General features: G+C 40.7%; 1 protein-coding gene across 2 annotated transcripts in view; it reads right to left on the bottom strand.

The window, feature by feature from the left end:
* Nucleotides 1-27,839, bottom strand: part of pcca (propionyl-CoA carboxylase subunit alpha) — a 386,004-nt gene that overhangs the window by 145,669 nt on the left and 212,496 nt on the right. For both annotated transcript variants that reach the window (XM_060825847.1, XM_060825848.1), the window contains exons 17-18: nt 20,465-20,575; nt 16,884-16,989 (exon numbers count right to left, since the gene is read on the bottom strand). In XM_060825847.1, the coding sequence (XP_060681830.1) occupies nt 16,884-16,989; nt 20,465-20,575 (217 nt within the window). The remainder of the gene's footprint in view (nt 1-16,883; nt 16,990-20,464; nt 20,576-27,839) is intronic.

Here is a 27,839-nt window from a genome sequence, read left to right on the forward strand (position 1 = left end):
CACAATACAAAATGGAAACCTCTTTGACATCTAATCATGTATAGAATTATACAGCATTTTGAAGGGCAGAAACATTATTCAGCACAACTAGCCCAACCTTCGTCATCTAACTTTATAAGCATGTCTTTCCATTCTTGTCTCCCTTGTTGCTTATCCAGCTTCCTCTTAATGTATCTTTGCCATTTGCCTCAACCAATCCGTGTGGTTGGGAGTTCCACATTCTCATCACCCTCTTGAGTTGTTCTTCATTCTCTTTTCCATTTCCCTTGATGCAATACTCCGGTTCACCTGCAGCAAACTACTCACTGGTGTGGAGATAATGTTCACAACAGAGGGGAAACTGACCCAAACTATGATGCCTTCAATCCAAAATCAAAACTATTCTCATCTAAATCATAGAGATTCACAATATAGATAATGCCTGTGTACACTCGCTAAGAAACCAAGCTCCAGGTCACTATTCCCTCTGTCTACACAACATGGTGAAAACATGGTGGCTCAGTGGTTAGCACTGCTGCCTCACAGCACCAGGAACCTGGGTTCAACTCTACCCTCGGGTGACTGACTGTGTGGAGTTTGCCCAATCTGCCCATTCTCCCCAATCTGACCTAAGTTTTCAAAGTCAGGTTTCCTCTAGGTGCTCCGTTTTCCTCCCACAATCCAAAGATGTTCAGGTTAGGTGGATTGACCTTTCTAAATTGCCCATTGTGTGGAGGCGAGGTGGATTAGCCATGGAAATGCAGCGATAATGTAAGGGATGGTCTGGGTGGGATGATCTTCGGAGGGCATGTGGAAGAGATGGGTCGAGTGGCCTACTTCCATGCTGTAGGGATTCTGTGAAGATCTTTTATTAAACATCTAGAAAACTAACGGCCTTTTCCAACCAGCTCCCAAGGTTTGTCAGTCAGCAGTGACCTACATGCTGCCACATACATCACTGACTTAGATAATCTACAGCAAGCAAGGTGTCTTTGTAAAATCCTCCAAAAACAGTGAAAAGAAAGGCAGTCCAAAAGTAGGGTCCTCTCCTAAGCCAAGTGTGGAAAGAGGCCATTCAGCCCTCAAGTCTGTACTGACCCTTTGAAGAGCAATCCACCCAGACACCTATCCTATCCCTGTAACCCTGTTTTTCCCATAATTAATCTGCCTAGCCTGCACATCACTGGACACTATGGGCAATTCAGCATGGCCAATCCACCTAATCTGCATATCTTTGGATTGTGGGAGGAAACCGGAGCATCCAAAGTAAACCCACACAGACATAGGGAGAATGTGCAAACTCCACACAGATAGTCACCTGAGGCTGGAATCGAACCCACGTCCCTGGCACTGTGAAGCAGCAGTGCTAACCATTGAGCCACCGTGTCATTCATACCATGGAGAACTCTGGCTTTCTTGAGCTTCCACAGCTGCTGCCTGACCTGTTAATTTGTATCAGCATTTTCTTTTTTTACAGTAATTTCACTGGTATATTACAAGTAAACTTTGGAATTAATTAAGATAAAATGTGCCAAATGCCCTCAACATTTAGGTTTGATAATAAAATCAGGAAATAGCATTGGTCCTGAAGATGTTGGAGAATAGATAAGATAACATGGAGAAGTTGGGACTGTTCTCTCCTTGGAGAGAAGACAGTTAAGCAGAGATCTAACAGAAGTTTTCAAAATCATGACATATTTGGATAGAGTGTTAAGAGAGAAATTGTTTTCCTTTGTATAAGGATCGATAACAAGAAGGCATAGATTTAAAACAATATAAATTTGCAAAACAGCAAAAGTGGTGTGTAAGAAGAAAATTCACACAACGAGTGGTTTAGGGCTGAAATGCATTGCCTGGAAATGTGGTGAAGACAGAGTCAAATTGAGGCATTCATGAGGGCATCAGATAATTATTTGAGTAGGTGCTAGACTAAAAGGCAGACGAACTGGATTAAGTCAATGATTGCTGGAGAGCTAGTATAGACATGATAGGCTGAACAGCCTCTGCACATGGACAAGTCAATGATTCTGAGAGAGGCAAAGAAGTTTAGGAAGGAAATTCCAGAGTTTAGTATTTACAAAAGGTTAGAGAACCAGAGATCTTAAAGCTTTGTAGACCTCCAAGTGGCGACAGAGATAGGGTGGGGTGAGACCATAAAAGATTTGAAAACAAGGATGTTGGTATTAAATTTGAAACTTATTGAACCTTGGGGGCCAATGCTGGTCAGCAACAAAGGATACCGGGTTAATTAGACTTGATGCCCTTTAAGATATGTGCAGCAGAATTCTGATGAACACAGGTTCATGTGGAATGTAGGAGGAGTTTGTAAAGCATTGAAAGAACTGGGTTGACAGGACACGAAGACATGGATGAGCAAATGAGCTGAGGCAGAGACAGAGTGTATTGATGTCAGAGCTGAAAATAGGGAGTATTGGTAATTGAGTGGCTATGTGATCAGAATCTCATCTTGGCATCAGTCACTAAACCATGGTTGTGAATGGTCTGGTTCAGCCTCAGACAAGTGCCTGGGATGGAAACAAAGCTTAGAAAACAGAATTTGTGATAGGAACCAAATGCAGCAGCTTCAGTCTTTGCCATATTTCATGGGAGAAATGTTTAGTGTTTATCTAGTACTGGATGTTGGACAAGCAATATTGCAAATCACAGATGTGGAGAAGTCAAGGAAACTGATGGAGACATAGAGCTAAAGGATTTTGCTGATTCTGAAGGTATTTCTGAGGGTCAGCATTTAAATAAGACTTGGAAGAGAGCCAAACATAAATCCTTTGGGGATTTCAGAAGTAACAGTGCAGGAGTTAGCAGAGAAACTATTGCAGGGGATTCTCTGGCTACAATTAGATAGATACAAATATGGATTCAGAAACACAGTAGCTCAGTGGTTAGCACTGCTGCCTCACAGTGCCAAGGACCTGGGTTTGATTCCAGCCTCAGGTGACTGTGTGTGTGGAGTTTGCACATTCTCCCTGTGTCTGTGTGGGTTTCCTCCCAGCACTCCAGTTTCCTCCCAAAGTCCAAAGATATGCAGGTCAGGTGAATTGGCCATGCTAAATTGCCCATAGTGTCCAACGATGAGCAGGTTAGGTGAATTAGCCATGAGAAATGCAGGGATAAGATAGGTGGATGTGTCTGGGTAGGATGCTCTTTGGAGGGTTGGTGTGGCTACAATGAACCAAATATCCTGCTTCCACACTAAATGGATTTTATGATTCTCTGACTCAGGAGAGTGGAGTCCCAGCCAGCTGGAAAATAATGGAAGAGAATGATGTAGTCAACTGTGTTAAAGGCTGTAGCCAGACTGAGGATGAAAAGCTGAGATAATTTAACAGTCATATAGGGTGTCATTTTTGACTTTGAGAAGGACTGTAACTGTATTGTTGTAGGAGCAGAAACTTAATTAGAGGGATTCAAACATTGAATTGCAGTGAAGATGAACATAGAGGTGGAAGGTAAATCACAAGAACTTTGGAGAGGACAGAAAGGTTACAGCTACAGCAGTAATTTGGAAGGGCAGAGTGGTCAAACATGCTTCCTTTAAGGAGGGGTTGATGACCGCAGATTCTCGTCAGGTCCACGCCCACCCCACCACCCCACCAGCCCACTCCTGGCACCTTCCCCTGCCACCGCAGGAAGCGTAAAAACTGAACCCACATCACTACTCTTACCTCTGTCCAAGGCCGCAAGGGATCCTTCCACATCCGTCAAGAATTTACCTGTCTCCTCTACATCAGGGTGATATGACGCCTTCTTGCGGATCATTTCAAGGAACAACTCTGGGACACCTGCACCCACCAACCCTACCGCCCCGTGACTGAACACTTCAAATCCCCCTCCCACTCCGTCAAGGACATGCAGGTCCTGGGCCTCCTCCACTGCCAAACCATTACCACCCGATGCCTGGAAGACGAACGCCTCATATTCCGCCTTGGAACTCTGCAACCACGTGGGATAAATGTGGATTTTAACAGTTTCCTCATTTCCCCTCCCTGACATTATCCCAGTCCCAGCCTCCAACTTGACATCGCCCTCCTGACCTGTCCATCACTCCCCCCTCTGACCTATCATCTTCTCCCTCACCTTCATCCACCTACCGTTTTCTCAGCTACTTGCCCTCAACCCCACTCTCTCTCATTTACTCACATCCCCTGGCTTACAAGCCTCATTCCTAATGAAGGGCTTATGCCTGAAACGTCGATTCTTCTGCTCCTCAGATGCTGCCTGACATGCTGTGCTTTCCCAACAACACACCTGGCACAGATTCTAAAGAGTCTAACAACAGAACCGTTAATTCTCCCAATGTCTGCGTGGCTTTCCTCTGGGTGCTCCAGTTTCCTCCATCAGTCCAAAGATGTGCAGGTCAGGTGAATTGGCCATGTTAAATTGCCCATAGTGTTAGGAGCATTAGTCAGAGGGAAATGGGTCTGGGTGGGTTACTCTTCGGAGGGTCAGTGTGGACTTGTTGGGCCTACTTCCACACTGTAGGGAATCTATTCTAATCTAAAATATATCAGATGAAACACAAGAGGAGATGCTGGGTACTGAACAGCTTGGTCAGAATAAGGTCCAAGGAGTAGGAGATGACTCTCAAAAACATGATGAGAGATGGGTGAGACTCTAAAGAGAGATGCAAGGACAGCAGAGGTCATCAGGGCAGAGATGATCAGAAAAGAGGTAGAAATAGCACAGGCAATGAAATAAATTGTTCTTGATCTTTGTGATAAAGAAGCCCATCAGCTCCTCACACATGAAGTTGGATCTAAGACTGCAATGAGCACAACAGGGTGGTTTAGAAAAACAATCTGCGATGGTGAAAAATACTAGGTTATCTTTGCATCACAAGATGATCCTAACTCGTATCAAGTCTCTCTCACTTTACCCCCATGCTCGCTGACCTATATTTGTTTCCAATCTGGTAACACTTTGTGTGCAAAACATCAATCCCCGTGTTTAATTCCTCCATTGCCCCCCTCCCTCCCCAACTCTGTATTCAACTCCCATTCCACAGTTTCCACCACTGGCAATTGCCATGATCCTAAGTTCTAGACCTCCTGCCCTCAATGCCCACCTCCAAGTCACACACTGTCTTGACTTGGAACTATATCGTTGTTCCTTCAGTGTTGCTGGGTCAGAATTCTGAACTCCCTTACTAACACACTGTGCTTGTAGCTACATCCCAAAGACTGCCGCAGTTGAAGGGGGCTGTTCACCCCAATATAGCCAGCAATGCCAACATCCCATGAACGAATTTTTAAAATGCATCATTTCTTTCTCCACATTTAAATCGCCCTTTTAAAAAATATGTATTTGACCAAGCTTTTAAGCACCATTCTTCATATTTCGTTATATTGTTTGATGCTAATAATTTTTATTTGATAACTCTTTCGTCCAGCACCATTGGGTCACTGACTATTAACTGCAGTGTAGCAATTCAAATTGTTCTTGTTGCTGTAATTTTAAAGAGATGGCTGGGTGGAATAAACATTTTTATTTATGTCTTTTTTAAAATGTTTTCAATTTGAAATTGAACAGATCTAACTTTGCCAGACATTTCTAGTTTCTAAAATGTTATCTATCTGTGGCACTGCTGTGCAAATTTCACCTTTGCTCTGCAGTACTGAGAACCTATTCGATGTTTCTTAAGATTAAAACTGGTTTTGATTTTCATAACCATAGAAAGAAAACAATTTATTTAAATAGCCAAAGATCAGAGGTGGATGACACTAGCAATGAAGAGTAGAGGGGGCTTAAAGTTTCAACATTGGGTACTGCTTTCTGCTTGAGACAAAGTTAGGTCATAAAGGTCACCAGCAACATAAGAGAGATTAGGCAGTTTTGGAATTAAATGAAATGAGAAGCCTGACATGTCACTAAATGCAGGAAATGAAGTCTTGATTATGGAAAGAGAACCCTATTCTGCTGTTTCCCTGGTGACTGGCGATATAAAGTGATCATGGACTGAATGGCTGCATGATACGAAATTAAAATGTTTCATATTGAACAATCCAAAATGAATAGGAAAGGGTTAGAGGACATAAGAGAGAAATCAATTCGGCGTTGCAAGTGGTGAATGGAAATAAAGTCTGAATAGGTTTTACCAGTGGGGGTGCAACAATTGCCAAATGTCCTCGGGTCCAAAAAAAATTACAATAACATTGATGTAGTGGGGAAGAGCTTTCAAAATCATTTCAGGGACAACATGAAGAATAATCTCAAAAGATTCCAAAATATGATGCAGTTGGTGTTTGTAACAGAACTGTGCACAGAATCTGACAGCTCAGGGGAGAAACCATTCAATGCTTCATGCTTCTGCCAGTTCTCTGAATGAGCGATTCAGTGCGTCCCACTTCCCCATTCCCTTATGAACTTACGGGTGAATATTCTTCCACCAGAATTCCAAGCAACACAAATCAGAGTCCTCGCATTGCCAACCCTCCCATCAGTAGAAAGTGTTTCTCCTTGTTTACTCAAACAAAACTCTTCACAATTCCAAACACCTCTGTTAACTCTTCCTGTGGTAAACAAGGACAAGAAGATGACATGACATACAGACACAACGGGCTGAAAGTCCTCCTTCTGTCCCAGATAACCTCCATGTTTTTAAGAGCTATCCGAAAGACACAGATTAAAAGAAACTGCTTCCTGCTCACTGTCTGTTGGCAGAGTGGGAAGGAACAGGATTGTAGTGGACTGCAGCAGGGGCCCATGGTAAGGGTTTTCTGGCAACTTTGGGCGGATACTGAAAGAAACTAGGGAGAAGACAGCAGAGGCGTTGATATCCATCCATCAATTTTCAACAGAAAAGGGCTCAGTGCCAGAGACTGGTAAACAGTGAATACAACTCCCATTTTACAGAAGGACAGTAGAACCAGCCCAGATCACTGGAGAGAAGTTAACTAAAGTCAAAGGTAGAAGAGATACTGGGCTGCAAAAAAATCAAGTAACACAACATCTAGTGATGGGGATGGAGGGGGAGAACAGAAAATGCTGGATACGGCAGACCAGGCAAGCGTCTGGGTTGAGAGAAACAGAGTTGATGCTTCAGGTCAATAACTAATTCCAGTTCCAATAAAAAGTCAGAGATGTAACAGGTTTACAGATTTTAAGCAGATACAGAAGTAGGGGAAGTAGGGGGAGAACAAAAGGGAAGGTCTGTGATACGTGTAGGAGGCAAGAGCGTAATGTAGGCAGTTTCCTTTGCTGTTATTTTATACTTCCCTAATTAGCTTTTTCCTTTGATTGCTTATATTAGGTTTTCACAAATATTCTCATTTAAGGTTTGGTTATGAACTAAAGGAAATGAGTACAATGCTATGTTTGCTTTTATCAGTAAATGTATGCTGTGGAGTTTCTTAAAAAAAAATATAAATGCTGAGAAACCAAAGGGTCACTACATCACTTCCTGGGGAAGCTCACAACTCTGATCTTATTCATCGAAATAAATCTCACCTCAAGAACTGTATTATTTTAAGTTTCCAAACATACCTCTTAAATTCACATTTGTCATTGTGACAGAGCAGTAATAACACTGCAAACAACTTGTATTTAAGTAGTGTCTTTAATGCAATAATAATCTATTCTTTACAGTCTAACTACATTGCATCTTTGCAAGGGTCAATGAAATATGTGCAATCATATCTGAAAAAGTCCTTCACCTGACAATAACTCATTTCAAATTAATTTTAAATGTAGTGAAAGCAAAATACTATGGATGCTGAAAATCTGAAGGAAACACAGAGAACACTGGAGAAACTCGGCAGATCTGGCAGCATCTGTGGAGAGAGAAACATAGTTAAGAAGAATCCTACTGTACTCAAAACATTAACTCTTTCTCTCTCTCCTCAGATGCTACCAGACGAGCAAAATCTCTCCAGCATTCTCTTTTTTGAATTTTAAATTTACTCGTCAAAGTGAAGCAGTAACTCTCACAGTCTAATAGGCATCTTCTTAATGTAAATCATACTACAGCTTGCATTCAAATGACACTTTTAACAGTAAAATGTCCCAAACACTTCACTGATGCATGATCAACCAAAATGTAACTTCAAACTTGGCAAAAGGTTTGGTGAAACAGCTAAGTTTTAATAAATATCTTAAAAAAAGAGTTGGAGATAAGTAACACCACGAATGGTCTGTAAACACACACTGCATATCACCAACACTTTAAACAAATTTCATGCTTACAGAAAATAATCCACAGAATGCACTCAAATTAAGTATTAAAAACAGAGTTCCAATTCAATTGATCTTCTTTTAAAATCCCCAATAAAGAAAACATAAAAACCCAACAAATAAATACAGGAATTGACCATTTGACCCCTCAAGCCTGATCTGCTTTGAATAAGATCATGATTATCTTGGACATTAACTCTATCCTGGTCATATAAGCCAGAGTTGCTGTTACCTCATTAAGATATCTACAATATAATTGACCTTCTACAAACTGATGCTCTCAGTGTATTAAAAAAGATCCCATGCAACTATTTTAAAGAAACATTCTCCCTGATGAATATTTATTCCTCAACAAAATTATTAAAATTGATTACGTGGTCATTACCTTTCTGGGAGCTGGTTGCGTGAAATTGGCTTCCATGTTTCCTACACTACAATGAACTTTCTTTAGTACCTGTATATCATGAAGTCAAGAAAGCCACTATTGAAACAAAACTCTTCCATTTTCTCAAGGTCATGATGTGCCACTTCCACATAGAATAGCCTTTCTTTCTCACAAAAATCCTACTTACATGCCACCTCCAACTGGGATCCTTCAGCGCCTCCATTTAGCACTGCTCCTTCGGGTTATCTTCATCTGTTCACAGGTCCAGCCATTGCTGATCCTATTCAAGCTCCAGAACTCATCCCCCTTTCAATTGTGTCTCCAACAGACATCTCACTGTCTCCTATTTTCATATCCCTGATTTCAGAATGCTGCTTGCTACAAAGGAGATGCTCAATCATATTTTCTTTCTCTCTCACCCAAACAAGGCAGGAAGTCAGGCTTAATGATCTATTGTGGCAACAGGAACACCATTTAGTCTGCAACAGATGAACATCACAGATCCGAGACATTCTACTCTAATCTTTTGAACTTCAATAACCCCCAGCATCGCCCAGCCTACGTCCTGGCCCTCAAGAATACTTTATACATCAAAGAGGTTATGAACATGCTCTCCATGCTCATCACCAATTTCTAACCAATCAGCTCTCTACAAAAGCAAAATATTGTCGATACTGGAAATTTGAAATGAAACAGAAAATTTTGGAGGTACTCAGCAGGTCAGGCACCGTCTAATATGAGATGACAAGAACTAACAGTAATAATGATCTTCCAACAGAATTTGAAAAATTAGTGAAACATTGTATTTTAAGCAAGTACTGCAGGAGGAAAGGGAAGGTTTGCATGAAGGAATGAGATATTCAAAAGAAAAAGAGATTATAATGCAAGTCAAAACAAGATGGTAATGTCTCAAGTAAAGAAACAAATTACTGGCTCAGAGCAGGTGCAAATAGGAAAAGCAAAATCATTACCAAAAAGAAAGGGTCAGAAGAACTGTTTAACTCAGTATTGAGTCGAGAAGAGCCTAATCAAAAAATGTCAACCCATTTCTTTATTTTTGTTGTTATTTTGAATTTCTTTAAAGAGAAGGACGCATCCAATTGCACAATTGGGAAGGCAGTAACGTATTGTAGGAGAAGCAGAGAGAGAAAGGAGATGGAAGGAAAAAGCAGAAAGATGGAGACTGAAGAGCTGCAAAAAGGCAAACAGCTAAATACAACCATGAGGCATACAAAGTGGAGCACGGAGGAAGCAAAATAAGAGATGGACAGAAGGAATTAAAGTGACACACAAGCACAGCTCCAGCAGGAATTTCTTTTCCAGGAACAATAAACCTACAACTGTAAACATTGGCCTGAGTTCTGCCGTCAGTGGCAATGCAATAGTGCTCACTACTGACTTCGAAGACAACTAGCGGCAAAGATCAAGTGAAGTCCATGGCCTGGGTTTCACTTTTCCTGAATGTCACTAAGTGGAGGTGGTCTTCAGGTATGCATCATGCAGCCAATGAAGTATTAACAGGGACGGTAAGTTAGAGAGTTAAATATACTGATTACCCTTCACTTTAAGCTACGTTTTACAGGGAGTGAAATAAGTAAGGGCATACACATCGGATTAAGGCAGAAGCTGATAATATCAGAAACAAATTTACTTAAATAAAACTAAGTGTTTAATTTTTTTCTGAAATGAAATGGACAAATATAACAGCCCACAAAAAAGCTTTCTGGGCCAATGACGCTGTTCAGCAGTAATTATAAATTTAATATGCTGTTAAAAACCCAATTATGCATCAACTGACAATATTTTTTGCCAGGGATTTTACAACAAGGCTAGTAGTGTAAAAAGACCAATTTCTTCTCAGTCAGTAACTTCTATTTGATTATAAATGGAATTCAACAATGCACCCCATAGTAGAGCATAAAATGATAGACAATGACTTCTGTTTTTGCACATGGCTGTTTGTTCTCAGTGCTCTCACAAAGTGCCATAGTGACCACACATGTCTGGAAACATAGCACTGCAGTCAAACACCTGAATGTTACTTCATGGGCATTACAGAATGACAGAACTAATTTGTCAATGTGTAGTTATATTACATGAAAGGAACTGCACTATGAAACCATCCTTGCAAGAGGTGCTCCTATATTGAATTAGAAAACCACTGGCCCATAGGTGAGCTCAGATAGTAGTCATGGTGCCTCCCAGGCTGCTTCGCCCTAGTACAGGTCAGACAGCGAGGGATATGGCCAACGGTCTGGGGTGTGTGTGTGTGTGTGTGTGTGTGTGTGTGTGTGTGTGTGTGTGTGTGTGTGTGTGTGTGTGTGTGTATGCTGGGTAGAGTCCAGAAAACAGAAAACAGACAGCAACCAACATGAAATAATGGGGGGCAGTGATGGGGAAGGAGTAGCAGCAGTCAGCAGCAAAGTGTGAGGACAGAAGCCAGCAAAACGTAGAGCGGGTAGCTGGATTCGGGCAAAATTTTCAGCAGCTTCATGCCATCGCTGTTGTTTTAATGTTGACACCCTGTGGTGCTGGCAACACACCCTATGTTTCCGCACTCAACTGGAGTTGCTGAGCGTTTCAGAAGAGTAATGATGGTAAACAATAACTACGTTAATATGATTATCATCACAAAATCCAGGACAATGCAATAATGGCATTGCTTACCCCCTTCTCTCTCTCTTCAATATTGCTCCCTGCCTGTCATGAAGGTAAAAACTCACGCTGGAGATTGTTTGAACGGATGAATGGAGCTCTCCATAAACTCACACAAGTGACCAAAGCTTTATGTGCCAGCCAAGTTTGCAAAAAAATGCAAATTATGTGACAATGCCTCTGCCTCCATTGCATGAAGCAAGTATTCAATAAATCCAATTCCTGTGCATCATGTAAGCGATAATGCAAGTGGAAACTGGAAAAGGGTACAACCCACACAGAACCTAGAAAAATACGCATTTCAGCCAAAACAAGTAATGCATAGGAAGTGCTGCAGGCAATTGGTTTTAGAAACATAAACATGACATTAGTAGACCCATGAGATATTTCTAATATAGCCACACCTGGAGAATTACTCTGCTCTCCCTTTCCAATTCACCAATGCAAACAGCACAGCAAACAAATCATCAGCCTTCTACTCTCATGGCCAAGTTATTAAAAGTGAATACTGATTGTTTAAAATCAGACAATCTCCAGGGTATTGTCAGAAGGTCTCATGATGACCTCAATAAAATTATAGTTGAGTTTCAAGAAAAGCAGGACTTCCAAAATGTATTGTGCTGATTTTGTAGTTCACAACTATACATTGGCAAGAAAAGCTCAATGTCACATAGATTTCCACCCTCCTGCCTGCAATACACAATTACATACAAGGGATCTGTTTTCACGTGTGGGTCTTGATTAAGTGTCAGCAAGCTAGCCAACCACAGAGAGCACTCACAAGCACTTCCCTCAAATTTTGACAGTCAACACTCATGTATAGAAACCCTAGCCAATTTTCTCCTTTCCAAAGCAACAGATATTTACACTCATACAAAATCTTTTAGCACAATACAAAGGTACCTCAAAGGTGGGCAATCTGATAAAATTTGGTACTGAGGAACATGAGACAGTACTTGCTGGACGTCCTCAGATTTAGATCCTCAAAATTAGACATCCTCGGGTTTAGATCGAAGCAGAATTTGAAGGTGCAGATTGGATTGGTTTGAGGGTTATTTGAATCTGCTCAGAGTAAAAGAGCTAGACTGGCACACTACTATAAACAAAGTGGCTAAGTTGATGACTCATCTGGCACATCACCAAGAACTAGTGCCTTGCTGAATTGTCCCAATATTTGGACAATGGATCTGAAATTTATTTAACTGAATACTAACTAATCTCAAAAACTTTATGGTTTTCACAGAATTAGATTTGGACATTCAACCTTTATCAGGATAAATTCCAAACATTTAAGCAACAGGAAAATTTTAAGGAGCTTCTTAAAGAAGGAGTGAGAGGTAGAAAGGCACAGATTCCTGATGAAGGGGTTATGCCTGAAACATCAATTCTCCGGTTCCTCAGATGCTGCCTGACCTGCTGTGCTTTTCCAGCAACATGCTCTTGACTGTGATCTCCAGCATCTGCTGTCCTCACTTTCTCCTTAGGAAGAGAATGCCAGATTTCAGGGTCTCAACACGTGACCGCCAATGGTAATTATGATAAAGACTGGGGATATGAAAGAGGATAGAATCACAAGAAGCACAGAGATGTCAGAGGCTTATAGGGTTGGAGGAAATTACATGAACTGGGAGGGATAAAAGCCATAGAAGAGTTGAACACAAATCCAAGGTGTTGCCAAAGTCGAAGTCAATGCAGGTCAGTAGGTGTAGAGGGGGACTGGGTGAATGGAACTTGATGCAAGTTAGATTATGTGCTACTGAGGTCACCTGCATGGCCCATCCAGTTGCCTGCTGAGATCAGCTAGTTAAGAACAGGTCACAGGTCAAATGTGGGTCCTTCTGTTCTATATATTTAAGCTATTCTCTGAAAAACACTCTGAACCATTGCTGGTGCTCCACGCACACAATTAGAAAAGCAATATTTATTAGATAATTACTCAGAATCCCGAATGATGCAACAAATATTCTGAATACTCTTGGCTTGAAGAAAAAAGAATTCTGAGAAACCGCATGCTGTGAAGCAAAACATTTATGTTAGTTTAGTAGCTAACCTGGTAAAGTGTAAACATTCTTCAATGTTGCATACCAGCAGAGTTCTACAACCTTCACTTACTTTACTCTATTCAATTTCAGAATTATAGCATCAAATTTTTAGCATTCTGCAAAGAATGAGACTGTTTCTGTTCTCATGAGGGCCATTCTTTAAGGTTCGGTTAGAACAACATTCAAGATTCCTTCCCCGACCTGAACATTCAAATCTTTCCTTTTTCTGAAGGAATTCAGTGGGTTTTTTTCTTCTCTGTGAAGCAGGCCTTTGACAATGAAACTCAGTTTGTGGTAGGATGAAAAATCAAACAAAGAAAGTGGAATTGAGTCTGACAATGAGGTAATTGTCAATCATCCAGAACCATTTCCTGACAGACATGTGTGTCGATTGCTTCTGTACGTTGGTCAAGAATCGTGCACTGCTTTACAATTTCAATCTGAAGAAAATTTTTGTCTTGCAAAAACTAGAAGGCTCATCGGTTGAGTCCTGCCTGGGATTTAAGTGCATACTAAATGCAGACCATGCCTGGTTCTTCACAGAACATATTAAAGCAAGGACCTTTCTTCATGTCAGGGAGGAATAATAATAGTCCCTCACATTTTGTGCAGTTTTTTTGTTAAAGTGACTCTGACATAACGTCCAATGTTACCCTAAAAAAAGTTATCTAAAGCTTCACTTTTGGTTAGTCAAGCACATTATTTTGACCAGTTAAGACAAAACAAAATTTACGATTTTTAATATCCAACAACATTCATTTGCTTGCAGTTTTTGTAAAGTAATGCTGCTTGAGCAGTGTACACCGAGTGTATAAATTACACTATGCTTCATAAGTTGTTTATTCACATAAATGTCAGAGAATGAAATTCAATTCAGCTTTACTCAGGCACCTGAGATCCTTAATCCTGAGGAAGGCATGTCTATGGCCATCAACTGATTGACAGACACTATTCAGTGAGCCCTTCACAACACAGGTAAGACTGTGTTCCCGCCAGTTCTCCAGCCGGGAGGTAAGATCTCCATCAAAGCTCTGTGCATAAATTCAACTGGAAATGCAGGAGAAACCCCTTTACTCAAATAGTTCTGAGAATGTGGAACTCTCTGACATCATGAGGCAATTGGCACAGATGCATTTAAGGGGAAGCTGGATTAACATGTGAGATGAAGTGGGATGGGAGTAAGTGTGTGTGAAGAATAAAGTGTAGCATAGACTAGTTGAGCCAAATAGCCTGTTTCCATATTGTAAACTTCTGTGTAACCATGATTACAACCTAATGACTAATACTTTTTACTATAAAACCATTCCACAGCATGCATTAATTTAGAACATAGAACATAGAACAGTACAGCACAGAAAAGGCCCTTCAGCCCACGGTGTTGTGCCGACCACTGATCCTCATGTATGCACCCTCAAATTTCTGTGACCATATGCATGTCCAGTAGTCTCTTCAATTTCCCCAATGACCTTGCTTCCACAACTGCTGCTGGCAAGGCATTCCATGCTCTCACAACTTTGTGTAAAGAACCTGCCTCTGACATCCCCTCTATACTTTCCTCCAACCAGCTTAAAACTATGACCTCTCGTGTTAGTCATTTCTGCCCTGGGAAATAGTCTCTGGCTATCGACTCTATCTATGCCTCTCATTATCTTGTATACCTCAATTAGGTCTCCTCTCCTTCTCCTTTTCTTCAATGAAAAAAGTCCGAGCTCAGTCAACCTCTCTTCATAAGATAAGCCCTCCAATCCAGGCAGCATCCTGGTAAACCTCCTCTGAACCCTCTCCAAAGTGTCCACATCTTTCCTTTAATAGGCCGACCAGAACTGGACGCAGTATTCCAAGTGCGGTCTAACCAAAGTTTTATAGTGCTGCAACAAGATCTCACAACTCTTAAACTCAATCCCCCTGTTAATGAAAGCCAAACCACCACATGCTTTCTTAATAACCCTGTCCACTTGTGTAGCCATTTTAAGGGATCCATGTACCTGCACACCAAGATCCCTCTGATCCTCCACACTGCCAAGAATCCTATCCTTAATCCTGTACTCAGCTTTCAAATTCGACCTTCCAAAATGCATTACCTTGCATTTATCCAGGTTGAACTCCATCTGCCACCTCTCAACCAATCTCTGCATCCTGTCAATGTCCCGCTTCAGCCTACAACAGCCCTCTACACTGTCAACGACACCTCCAACCTTTGTGTCGTCTGAAAACTTGCTGACCCATTGTTCAATCCTCTCATTCAAGTCATTAATAAAAATTACAAACAGTGGAGGCCCAAGGACAGAGCCCTCTGGAACACCACTCACCACAGACTTCCAGGCAGAATATTTTCCTTCTACTACCACTGCTGTCTTCTGTTGGCCAGCCAATTCTGTATCCAAACAGCTAAGTTCCCCTGTATCCCATTCCTCCTGACCTTCTGAATGAGCCTACCATGGGGAACCTTATCAAATGCCTTGCTGAAATCCACATCCACAGCTCAACCCTCATCAACTTTTCTAGTCACATCCTCAAAGAATTTGATAAGGTTTGTGAGGCATGACCTGCCCCTCACAAAGCCGTATTGACTGCATTTAATCAAGCCATGCTCTTCCAGATGGTTATAAATCCTATCCCTCAGAATCCTTTCTAACACCTTGCAGACGACAGACATGAGGCCTACTGGTATGTAATTGCCAGGGATTTCCCTATTTCCTTTCTTGAAGAGAGGAATTACATTTGCCTCTCTCCAGTCCTCAGGTATGACTCCAGTGGAGAGCGAGGATGCAAAGATCTTCGCAAGTGGCGAAGCAATTGCATTTCTCGTTTCCCAAAGCAGCCGAGGACAAATCTGGTCTGGGCCTGGCGACTTGTCAATCTTAATGTTTGACAAAATTTTCAGCATATCAGCTTCCTCTATCTCTATCCATTCCAGCATGCACACCTGCTCTTCAAAGGTTTCATTCACTACAAAGTTTGTTTCTTTCGTAAAGACAGAAGCAAAAAACTCATTTAGGGCTTCACTCATTTAGGGCTTTCTTGAACTATATGTACTTTAAAATCAAGAAATCTTTCACCACCTTGCCCTCCACTACTGTAACTTGACATAATGGGGAAAACAATCATACTGTAATAATTCAATGGTATACTGAATATTACATCAATCAGTGCATTTATTCCATATAAGGGAGCTATCATACAAGCAGCAGACACTCAAATCAATTAATTGCTGATCATAAACAGATTCCAAAATATTCAGCCATCAGTATAATATTCTAAGTTTATTGTAGAATAGGGGAAAGGGGATTATTTTTTCCTCATTCACCTCCAATTTATATGGAATCATTTCAAATTTCACAGTACAGAAACTGTCCTTCACTGAATCATGATGATATTTATTCTCAGCAAAGGCCTTCTTGCAACATATTCCATCTCTTCTTACCAGCCCATTCCTTTCTCCCTTATGATGCAGACATCAGAGTTAATAAATGAAAACTAGTTTATTCTGGGTGATTATTCCACTCCTAAGTGATAAATTATACCCATTTGCTAAAACAATGACCTCTCCAATATGCAAGAAAGATGGATTTCTCTTAAATTTCAGTATGGGTGTGTGAATCATAGTGTACAGCCCACAGGCAAAGATTCCTCACCTTGTAGAATGTTCAAGAAATCTCTGAGCCCTCAGCAAAGCAGCGACATAAATGGATCCAGCAGTGGCTAGCAGTTCCTTGTGCTCAGAATGTGACAACATATGTCCTGTTGGGTTAAAAGGTTTTACATAAAATTACATTGAACATGCAGCCAGAAACAGACTATATGGCTCATATCATCCTTGTGTCCTCCCACCCTGCCTTCTAACCCTATATGCATAAGTTTTCTCCCTCAAGTGTTTATCCAGCATCCCCTTAAATGCATTAATGTTATTCTCCTTCATGTGGTAAGAAGGTTCGCAATTTCCCTCTTAAAATATCCATCTCATTGGTAATTTGTATCGCAACACAACACAATAGAAAACAAAAATAGAAATTTCTGGAAAAGCTCAGCAGAGCAGGCAGCATCTGTGGAGACAAACCAGAGTTAATGTTTCAGATTGAGTGACCTTTCCTCAGAAGGAAGGGTCACTCAACCCAAAACATTAACATTGACTTAGCTAGCTGGCCTAGCCATTTAAATATTTGAGGGCTGGGTTTAAGTTTGTAATCTCAAACTCATTTCAATTTCTGCAGGCATCCAGCCTCACCAAGATAACAAACATTTTCAGGAGAAGAAAAGTTAGTTACCTGCTGAGCTTTTTCAGCAATTTCTGTTTTTGTTTCTGATTTACAGCATCAACAGTTCTTTCAGCTTTTACAATAGAAAATAATACACGCTACTAAAACAAAGAGTTGGCAGATGCTGAAGATCTGAAACAAAAACAGAAATTGCTGGAGAAAGAGTCCCGATGAAAAGCCACCAGACTTGAAACGTTAACTCTGCTTTCTGTCCACAAATGCCCCCAGCAGTTTTTGTTCGTGAAACAATTCATTATATTGGGTTATGGCTTTGGTTTCAGTAAAATATTTTCTTTAAGATAAAAGCTGGATCTTATGCAGACTATCATAGTAGAGAAAACTGGAGGTTGATAGGTTTGTATTCCTTCAAGTGTTGAAGATTAAAAATGATATAATTCAAGTGTTAAGATGATTAAAGGCTTTGGTAGGTTGATAGAGAAAAACTATTTCCAGGGGAGATGGAGGATGGGAAGGGGAAGGAGTAAATTTAGAACAGTGGGGCATAACCTTCAAGTTAGAGTTGAGCAACTGAAAAGGGGAATAATGGAAGTCGAGGATCTGTGTCTCCCAAAAACTGTTCAAGTTGTGAGTCAATTTAAAATTTTAAAAATGCAATTGATAGCTTTTTTTGATGGTCAATGAAATTAAGGGTTACAGATGCAAGGAGGGAAAAGGAATTAAGATACAACATCAAATATGACCTAATTGAAGTGCAGAACAGGTTTGAGGTGCTGAACAGCTTCCTGCTGTTTCTTTCTTCCTACAAGAAGCAGCAACAAAAAAATACTGCACAAATTACAAAATTCTGTTTAATTCAAGGAGTTATACAATACTATTTAATCAAACAGCATTGCTGTCTTAGCTTTCTGGAAGAAGCACAGAGAATGCTGGAGAAACTCAGCTGCTCTGGCATCACCTGTGGAGTGAGAAACCGAGTTGACATTTTGTGTCCAATATCATGCACTCTGAAGGAATCACACCAAACCTGAGATGTTGGCTCTGGTTCCCTCTCCACAAATGCTGCCAGACCTGCTGAGTTTCTCCAGCATTTTCTGTGTGCATTCCAGTAAGTATCTTGCTTTCCCCAGTATTTTACTTTTATCTCAAGTTTCTGGAGTTTGATATACAGCTTTGAATTCACTTACAGTTGCTTCCCTAACAAGTAATATAAGATGGAACAACAAGAAGAAACAGAGAAAGCAGTTACATTTTGTTTGAAGAATTGTTCAGAATACAGGTGACTTTCACTGATTGAACTGAAACTTCCAAATAACTCTTTAAAAGTAACTAAATCTGACATAAAATTGGAAATCTTAATTCAAAATGGCTAACACCAAGTAAACAGTGACAGGAATGAGTTTCCATTGTGTCCATCACTTTCAGTAACAGCCACATTACGAAATAAGTCAGTCCTCTGTGAGCAGAGCTCCCAGCTTCCAAAATAAATTTAAGACGTCAGCGAGAGTTTCCAATTGCTATCAGAAAAACATTATTATTCATGATTTTATGTCTGCATTCAATTATGTGCAGCCACTTTCTACTTGCAATATATGAAGTGATCTGCAAATGCAATAGCTGGGTCAGACTAGTTAGCTTGAAGAGACCACTAGATCAGCTATGATTCTACTAAGTGGCAGAACAGACTCGAAAGGTGATTGACCTCCTCCTGCTCTGAAGACCTATTTTCTTTATACAGCACAGAAACAAGCCAGTCAACACAACTGGTTGATCAACGTGATCCCATTTTTCTTCTCACTCGTCAGCATATCCTTGCTATCTCTTTCTCTTTTTAATTACATTACCAGGATATGGTTCTGCCCTTCCAACCTTCTTCTTTCCTTCTCAAGATAATACCAACTTCTAAACCAGTCTCAACAACCATTTGTACCTTGCCCAAGCTGCAGTGGCTTCCAACACCGAATGACTCTGTAAAGGCCATTGACAGCATCACAGATATTTCAGTCCTGTATTTACAGCTTCTCACCAAAAATCACATAAAACAATTAGAAGATGAAAATTATCTATGTAAAAATTACTTTGGACAAGCAGAATGAACTGGACATTTCTGTTTTAATAGACCTGATGGATCATCCACAGTACGCTTATCATGCCTCCTGTGAACATTTCAGAATGTCAACCAAAGGTAATGTTACTAACAATGTGCAGATAGAAACAAGACATCACAAGCAGCAAATGGTGCAGGCAGGATTCCTGGCAGTGGGGAGGAACAGAGGGATCTTGGGATCCATGTCCATAGATCCCTCAAAGTTGCCACCCAAGTTGATAGGGTTGTTAAAAAGGTGCATGTGTGTTGGCTTTCATTAGCCAGGAGGATTAAGTTTAAGAGCCATGAGATTATGCTGCAGCTCTATAAAGGCCTGGTTAGACCACACTTGGAATATTGCGTTCAGTTCTAATTACCTCATTATAGGAAAGATGTGGAAGCTTTAGAGAGAGTGCAGACTAGATTTACTAGGATACTGCCTGGACTGGAGGGCATGTCTTATGAAGAAAGGTTGAGGGAACTAGGGCTTTTCTCATTGGAGTGAAGAAAGATCGGAGGTGACTTGGTAGAGGTATACAAGGTGATGAGAGGCATAGATAGAGTGGATAGCCAGAGACTTTTTCCCATGTCGATCACAAGAGGGCATAATTTTAAAATAATTGGCGGAAAGTTTAGGGGAGAGTCAGGGGTAGGTTCTTTACACAGAGAGTGGTGGGTGTATGGAATGCACTGCGAGCAGTGATAGTAGAGTCAGATTCATTAGGGGCTTTTGTGCGATTCTTTGGTAGGCACATGGAAGATAGTACAATGGAGGGTATGTAACTTAGTCTGATCTTAGAGTAGCTCAACAGGCTGACACAACGTCAAGGGGCGAAGGGCCTGTACTACGCTGAACTGTTCAATGTTCTATGATTCCGACAACTATTTTTTCTTTATTAAATCCAGAGATACAGACCTTTGAAACCATCTGGATAGACCTCTGGGAGGAAATTAGTGGTGATGTCTCCTTTCACAAATCGCGGATGGATGATAACTTCACGAAGTAGTGGAATGTTATGGGTCACTCCTGGAAATTGGAATGCAACACGTTAAAAAAAATGGTGACTGTACAATTATGAATCACTAGAATCATTATGCCTTTCCTTCTAATCCAAGTATCTATCCAATACATAGGTCACTAGAAACACATGTCTCTTTCAAACACAAGACAAACCATTTTCAAAATCTTGACAGCATGAACATGCTTAAAATAAATTTCCCAGAAATGCAGTGAGTTTTTAAACAGAGAAACCATCTGTCCTTTTAGATGGGTGTAAAATGGTATATTTTGAAGGACGGCAGGGGAACTATCCCTGGTAACTTGGCCAGTGTTAACCCATCAACCAACATTATAGAAGATAATGGTTATCATCATATCATTGCTGAAAATGTGTTGCTGGAAAAGCGCAGCAGGTCAGGCAGCATCCAAGGAACAGGAAATTCGGCGTTTGGAACATTGCTGTGAACAAATTAGATGTCATTTTCCTAGATCACAACAGTGACAGAACATCATAAAAGTACTTTGTATTGGATGTAAAGTGTCTTGGAGCATAAGCAACTCAGAGGTAAGAATCAGCCCCGTGATTCTGCTCTACCATTCAACAGGCTGATCTCTAAATCAGCGTCAATGTTTATAATAACAAGAATCTCTGCTATATTCACAATATTAAAATTAAACAGGGGTGAGTCTTTGAACCTAAATGAATAAATCACCTTCACCACATTAATCAATAAATACATTTAAGCCTGTAATTTTATAGCTTTATTTGAAAGGAATTCAATGATCTCATCAAAGGGCTCAGTCCCATAGTTGAATGCCTATCATGAAATAATGCACAGGAGAGCAAAATATGTAAATCAAACAGTTGCAGTTATTTCTAAATTTTAAATCCAACCTGAAGGAAGCTTCATAAAAGGAAAGAAAAATGGTTTTATGTTACAGCGCGGCTGCATTTGAGGGGGGAAAAAAGTGCAGGCAAGCCAACTTGCTTTTGCTTCAACTGAGTGCATGTCACAAGTGTTGAATGTGAGGTTCATATTTGACCTCCTTCAAAGTTCACGAGGTCTACATCTGTGTGTGAAAAACTGCCAGGCTGAAGAATGATGACCCACAAGCTGCCTTCTTCTGACTACCTGCTGCTACCAAAACACTGCCAGGACATTAGCCACACACTAACAGGATCAAACAGAGGCCAAAGCTATGCTTATTTTCAATCCTATAGTGCAGTAGTTAAAAGCAAAAGAACAGACTTTCTTTGCATTTAAACAAACTTGGTGCTAGAATTCCAGAAAATTGCTTTCAATGTGACATTTTTTGACATCGATTCCAAGCAAGACTCCAGCAATATCTACCTTCAAATGGGACCACTTAAGTATCTCCAAACTCACAACAATAGTCCTCTAGGTCAAGGATGCAAAGTAGCATGATTGGAGGGTCGTTGCACAACAAATACTGGAATTTACGTTGATCCCGATATGTCAAAGAGTGATATAGCATGGAAACAGCCCCTTCTGTTCAACCAGGCCATGCAGACCATAATGACTGAGTGGGTGCATTCGCAACCTTGTGTTTGTAGCTATAACATGCTAAAAATAACTGATCTGGACAAAGCAGAGTTAGTGAAACCAGTACCACTATTACAGCATATGCTAACACAGTAAATTTTCTGGGACATCATGACAAGATATCCACAAATCAATTTTTTAAAATATTCAATGATGTTATACAAGAACAACATAATGATAAAGCATTCATGCTTTTCACAAAGTAACAGAAGCCATAGTATAAAAATGGGTTAGAGTCAAGTCGATAGTACTGGGGATGAGGAACTCCAGTTATGTTGATAGATTGAACAAGTTGGGGCTGTTCACCTTATGGAAGAGAAGGTTAAGGGAAGATTTGGTAAAGGCATTTATGTCATGTCATAATGGCAACTGTATGCCTAGTGGATGGCAAGAATTCTATTTCACACCAAATCTCATCACCTTTGCACTTGCTTTGTATTTTCACTTTCAAATGCTACTGTTTTAATCAAAAATACAGCTGGCAAGGAGCCCATTCTCTGTTTTCTTTTATTCTGACAGCACCTGGTTTACTTCTGAATTATTAATCAAATCTTATTGCCCATGTCAATTTGTATTTACCCTAATTATTTTAAGATAAATATTAAATTGCAGCAAATATTTGATGAAGGCTTTCTTTGGTTGCTTTAATGCTGTTGTGTTGAAATTCAGATCTGAACTCCATCCTGGGCTCAGAGCACCAGGCTAATTAAATCATTCTGAATGCTCAAAATTGATTTTAAACATTAATAATAAAAAGGCACAGAGTTTATCAGAGTATTGTAACTACATTGTGCTGGAATCAAGTATTACAATCTTTGATGAAAAATGTTCACACAATCTAAAGACAACCTCCTCAAGGACTGCTTCCTTCAATAAAGTCAGAAGAATTAAATATCTCGTCCATGAAGCATTTGATGGTGCAGGAGGTTCTTAATCAGGCAGGTTGGCAGAAGGTAGGCACTCTGCCATCTTCCCATTTCCAATAGATCTACGGGGGGGGGGGGCGGGGGGGGAAGCCCTGAAGTTGCGTAGCTGGCAACTGATGCTCAATGAAGTACCTCCTCCACTGTAGGTATTTACCCAATGGCAGTCAAAGGGTCACCAGGTAGAGAGCACAAGGATCACATAGAACAGTACAGCACAGTACAGGGCCTTCGGCCCTCGACGTTGTGCCGACCTTTTATCCTCCTCTAAGATCAAACTAACCTACATACTCTTCATTTTACTATCATCCATGTGCCTATCCAAGAGTCACTTAATTGTCCCTAATGTATCTGACTCTACTAACACCGCTGGTAGTTTATTCCACGCACCCAACAGTCTCTGTGTAAACCTTCCTCCAATTATCTCAAAATTATTCCCCCTTGTGATAGCAATTTCTGCAATGGGAAAAAGTCTCTGTCTATTCACTCTATCTATGCCTCTCATCATCTTGTACACCCTTATCAAGTTGCCTCTCACCCTTCTTCGCTCCAATGAGAAAAGCCTCAACCTTTCTTCAAAAGACATGTCTTCCAGTCAATGCAACATCCTGGCAAATCTCATTTGCATCCTCTCTAAAGCTTCAACATCTTCCCTATAATGAGGCGATCAGAACTGAACACAATATTCCAAGTGTGGCTGAACCAGGGCTCTATATTGCTGCAGCATGACCTTGCAGTTGTTAAACTCAATCCCCTGCTAATGAAAGCCAACACACCACATGCCTTCTTACCAACTTTATCAACTTGGATGGCGCCTTTGAGAGATCTAGGGACATGGACCCAAAGATCCCTCTGTTTCTCCACGCTGCCAAGAATCCTGCTTTTAACCCTGTACTCTACATTCAAATTCGACCTTCCAAAATGAATCACTTCACACTTTTCCAGGTTGAACTCCACTAACCACTTATCAGCTCAGTTTTGCATCCTATCAATGTCCCATTGCAATCTACAACAGCCCTCCACACTATCCAGCATTCTACCAACCTTCGTGTCAACAGCAAACTAACTAACCCACCTCAAGTCAGAGATCTGTGGTGGGAAAGCCTTCATGTTTTTGAACAAGGTGTCTCTGCTAACATGTGGTGGCTGATCAAGGTAGTCTGCATTCGGAAGTGAATTCCCCCATTCCCATAACTCCCACTTCATTAATATCTCTCCTACCATTACTGATCTGCATTCAGCGATAACCCTGGACCTTTCGTGGTCATCATTGCCACAGAAGCCATCACCTACCCTCTGACACTGACTGGCATGGCTCTAGGTTGGTGGGACATTGACCCCTGGGGAAGGGTCATCGCATTCCACTTTTGTGCCAGAGTGGCACAGGGACCTGATGACTCTCTAGCCAATGGCCAAGATCTCCGTTCCCTTCAATAAATCTAGTATGGAGTTTTAAAAACCATTTGGTTGGCAAATAAAGTAACATTAGCTAGAATTTTCACTTTTCATCCGTAACACAAATTAAGGAATGTTACACCAAAGCAGTGCCAAGGCTAACAATGTCGATAAGATGATAAAAACTATTTGACTTTGGCTAAACCAAAACTCAAAGCACGGTGCAACACAGTATATGGCCATTCACCCCATTGTGCCTGTGACATATCTTCGAAAGAGCTTTTCCATTAGTATTAATAATCCCTGCTCTTTCCTCATAGTGTGGTCAAATTATAGTAAACCACCACCATCACCACCACCACCACCACCACATCCTCTCAGGCAATAAATGTATCCTAGCCAGTGATGAATACATCCCATCAGCAAATTTTAAAAATTACATGTACAACTCAGCTTTCTGGTTCAGTTGCTATACCGCAAATCTGTGTCCTCTAGTTACTGAACCTCCTGCTGGTATGATGATAGATAGGCTACGCCTAAGTATTTAAAGAATTATAATAAACATACATTCTGCAAGGCACATAAACCCAAACTGAGTGAACTGTACCCAACAGAGGAAGTTAGATACAGTACTCATTCAGAAGGGGAGATTTATAAAGATGCTGAAATAATAGTAAATTCGAGGAATGGGAACATTTCAGAAGTCAGCCAAGGAAGACCAGAAAACTGATAAGAAAGGGAGAACAAAATATAAAAGAAAAACAAGAAAAGGACTGAAAAATATTCCACAGATATGTAAAAAGAAAAAAAAATAGCAAAGACGAAATGAGTCCATTATAGGCAGAAACAGGAGAATAAATAATAGAAAATAGGGAAATGGCACACTGGTTAAATAATTTCTTTAGTCTGTATTTGTGGAGAACGATACAAGATTTCCCAGACGTTTTAAAGATCCAACAAACTAGTGAGAAAAAGGAAACAAAAGAAATTATTACAAGCAAAAAAGTACTATTACAGAAAATAATGAGATTCTACGTTGGTAAATCCAAGAATTCTGTTACGTCCCAGAGTGCTGAAAAGTAGCTGTAGAGATAGAGGATGCATTGCTGGCCATCTTGCTAAATCTGCCAATTCTGTGACAGTCATAGAGTCATAGGCGTGTAAAGCACAGAAAAAGATCCTTTGGTCCAATTCATCCATGCCGACCAGATATCCTAATCTCATCTAGTCCCATTTGCCAGCACTTTGCCCATATTCATCTAAACCCTTCCTATTCACAAACCCATCCAGATGCCTATTAAATAATGCAACTGTACCAGCCTTCACCACTTCCTTTGGCTGCTCATTTCATACACGTACCACCCTCTGCGTGTAAAAGTTGCCCCTTAGGTCTCTTTATATCTTACCCCTCTCATCCTAAACCTATGCCCTCTAGTTCTGGAGTTCCCCCATCCTGGGGGAGGGGAGACTATTTGTCTATTTATTCTATGCATGCCCCTCATGATTTTGTAAACCTCTATAAGGTCACCCCTCAGCCTCTGACACTCCAGGGAAAACAGCCCCAGACTATTCAACCTCTCCCTACAGCTCAAATCCTCCAACCCTGGCAACATCCTTGTCAATCTTCTCTGCACCCTGAGACCAGAATTGCACGCAATATTCCAACAGTGGCCTAACCAATGTCCTGTACAGCCGCAACATGACCTCCCAACTCTTGTACTCACTACTCCGAGCAACAAAGGAAAGCATACCAAACGCCTTCCTCACTAGCCTAGCTACCTGTGACTCCACTTTCAAGGAGCGATGAACCTGCACTCCAAGGTCTCTTTGTTCAGCAACACTCCCTAGGACCTTACCATTAAGTGATTAAGTCTTGCTAAGATTTGCTTTCCCAAAATGCAGAACCTCGCATTTGTCTAAATTAAACTCCATCTGCCACTTCTCTGCCCATTGGCCCATCTGATCAAGATCCTGTTGTAACCTGAGGTAACCTTCTTCGCTGGCGACCCTAAAGATTGGAAGGTTGCAAAGGTAACAAGAAAGAAAATGGGAAACTACAGACACAATAGCCTTACATCAGTAGTTAGGAAGACAAAATAGCATCTGTTATAATGGATGTGAAAACTGAACACTTTTAAAATAATAATCTGATTTGGCAAACTAAACGTGCATTTGAAGGGAAAATCATGTCTGACAAACCTGTGTGTTTTATTTCAGAATGTTACTGGCAAAGTAGATAAGGGCAAATCAGTGGAAGTATTGTTTATATTTTTATAAGACTTTTAATAAAATTACACACAGGAGACTAACAAACAAAATTAGAGCTCATGAGATAGGGATAATATAATGACATGGTTTAACGATAGATTAACAGGGACCAAACAGAGTAGGAATAAATAAATCATTCTCAAGTTGGCAGGCTGTGACGAGTGAGGTACCCAAGTATCAGTACTGTTCACAGTCTATACCAATGATTTGGATATAGAGATCAAATGTAATATTTCCAAATTTACAAATGAGACAAAACTAGATAGAGATGTATATTGTGAGGCTAATGCAAAGAGGAGTAAATGGACAGCCTGAGTAAGTGGGCAAGAACTATGGCATATGGAATATAATATGGGTGGAGTGGCAAACTGCCCTTTGAGGAGACTGGGCCTGTATTCTCTACAGTTCAGAAGAATGAAAGGAAATTTAATGAAACTTCCAAAATTCTGAAACTGTTTGATAGGATAAATACAGAAATAATGCTCCTTCTAGCTGGACGGATATTGAGAATCAGGGGACAGAGTCTGCGAATAAGGGGCAAAACATTTAGGACTGAGCAGAGGTGGAATTTCTTCATTCAGAGGATAGTAAATCCTTGGAATTTTCTACACCAAAGATACAGGGAAGCTCAGTCATTGAGTATGTTCAAGATTGAGATTGATCGGTTTCTCGACAATAATAAGATCAAGTGATTAGCACTGCTGCCTCACAGTGACAGGAACCCAGGTTCAACTCCAGCCTTAGATGACTGTCTGTGTGGAGTTTGTACATTCTCCTTGCGATTCTTTGGCTTTCCTCTGGGTGCTTCAGGTTCCTCCCACAGTCCAAAGATGTGCAGGTTAGGTGGTTTGGCTGTGTTGCATTGCCCTATAATGGCCGGAGATGTGCAGACTAGGTGGATTAGCCATGGTAAATTGGGGTTAAAAGGATAGGCTGGGATGCTCTTCAGAACTGATGCACAGAACTGATGGGCCACATGGCCTCTATCTATGATCCGATGATATTGGGATAGTACAGGAAACTGGCACTGATGTTGGTGATCAGCTATCATGTGGAATGACAGATGCAGGCTTGAGTACTTGAATGGCTTACTTTTGCTCCTATGTTCCTATGGTAGAAACCATTTCTCTTTATTTATTT

This window comes from Hemiscyllium ocellatum, chromosome 6 (assembly GCF_020745735.1).
Source record: "Hemiscyllium ocellatum isolate sHemOce1 chromosome 6, sHemOce1.pat.X.cur, whole genome shotgun sequence".
NCBI classification, from domain to species: Eukaryota; Metazoa; Chordata; class Chondrichthyes; order Orectolobiformes; family Hemiscylliidae; genus Hemiscyllium; species Hemiscyllium ocellatum.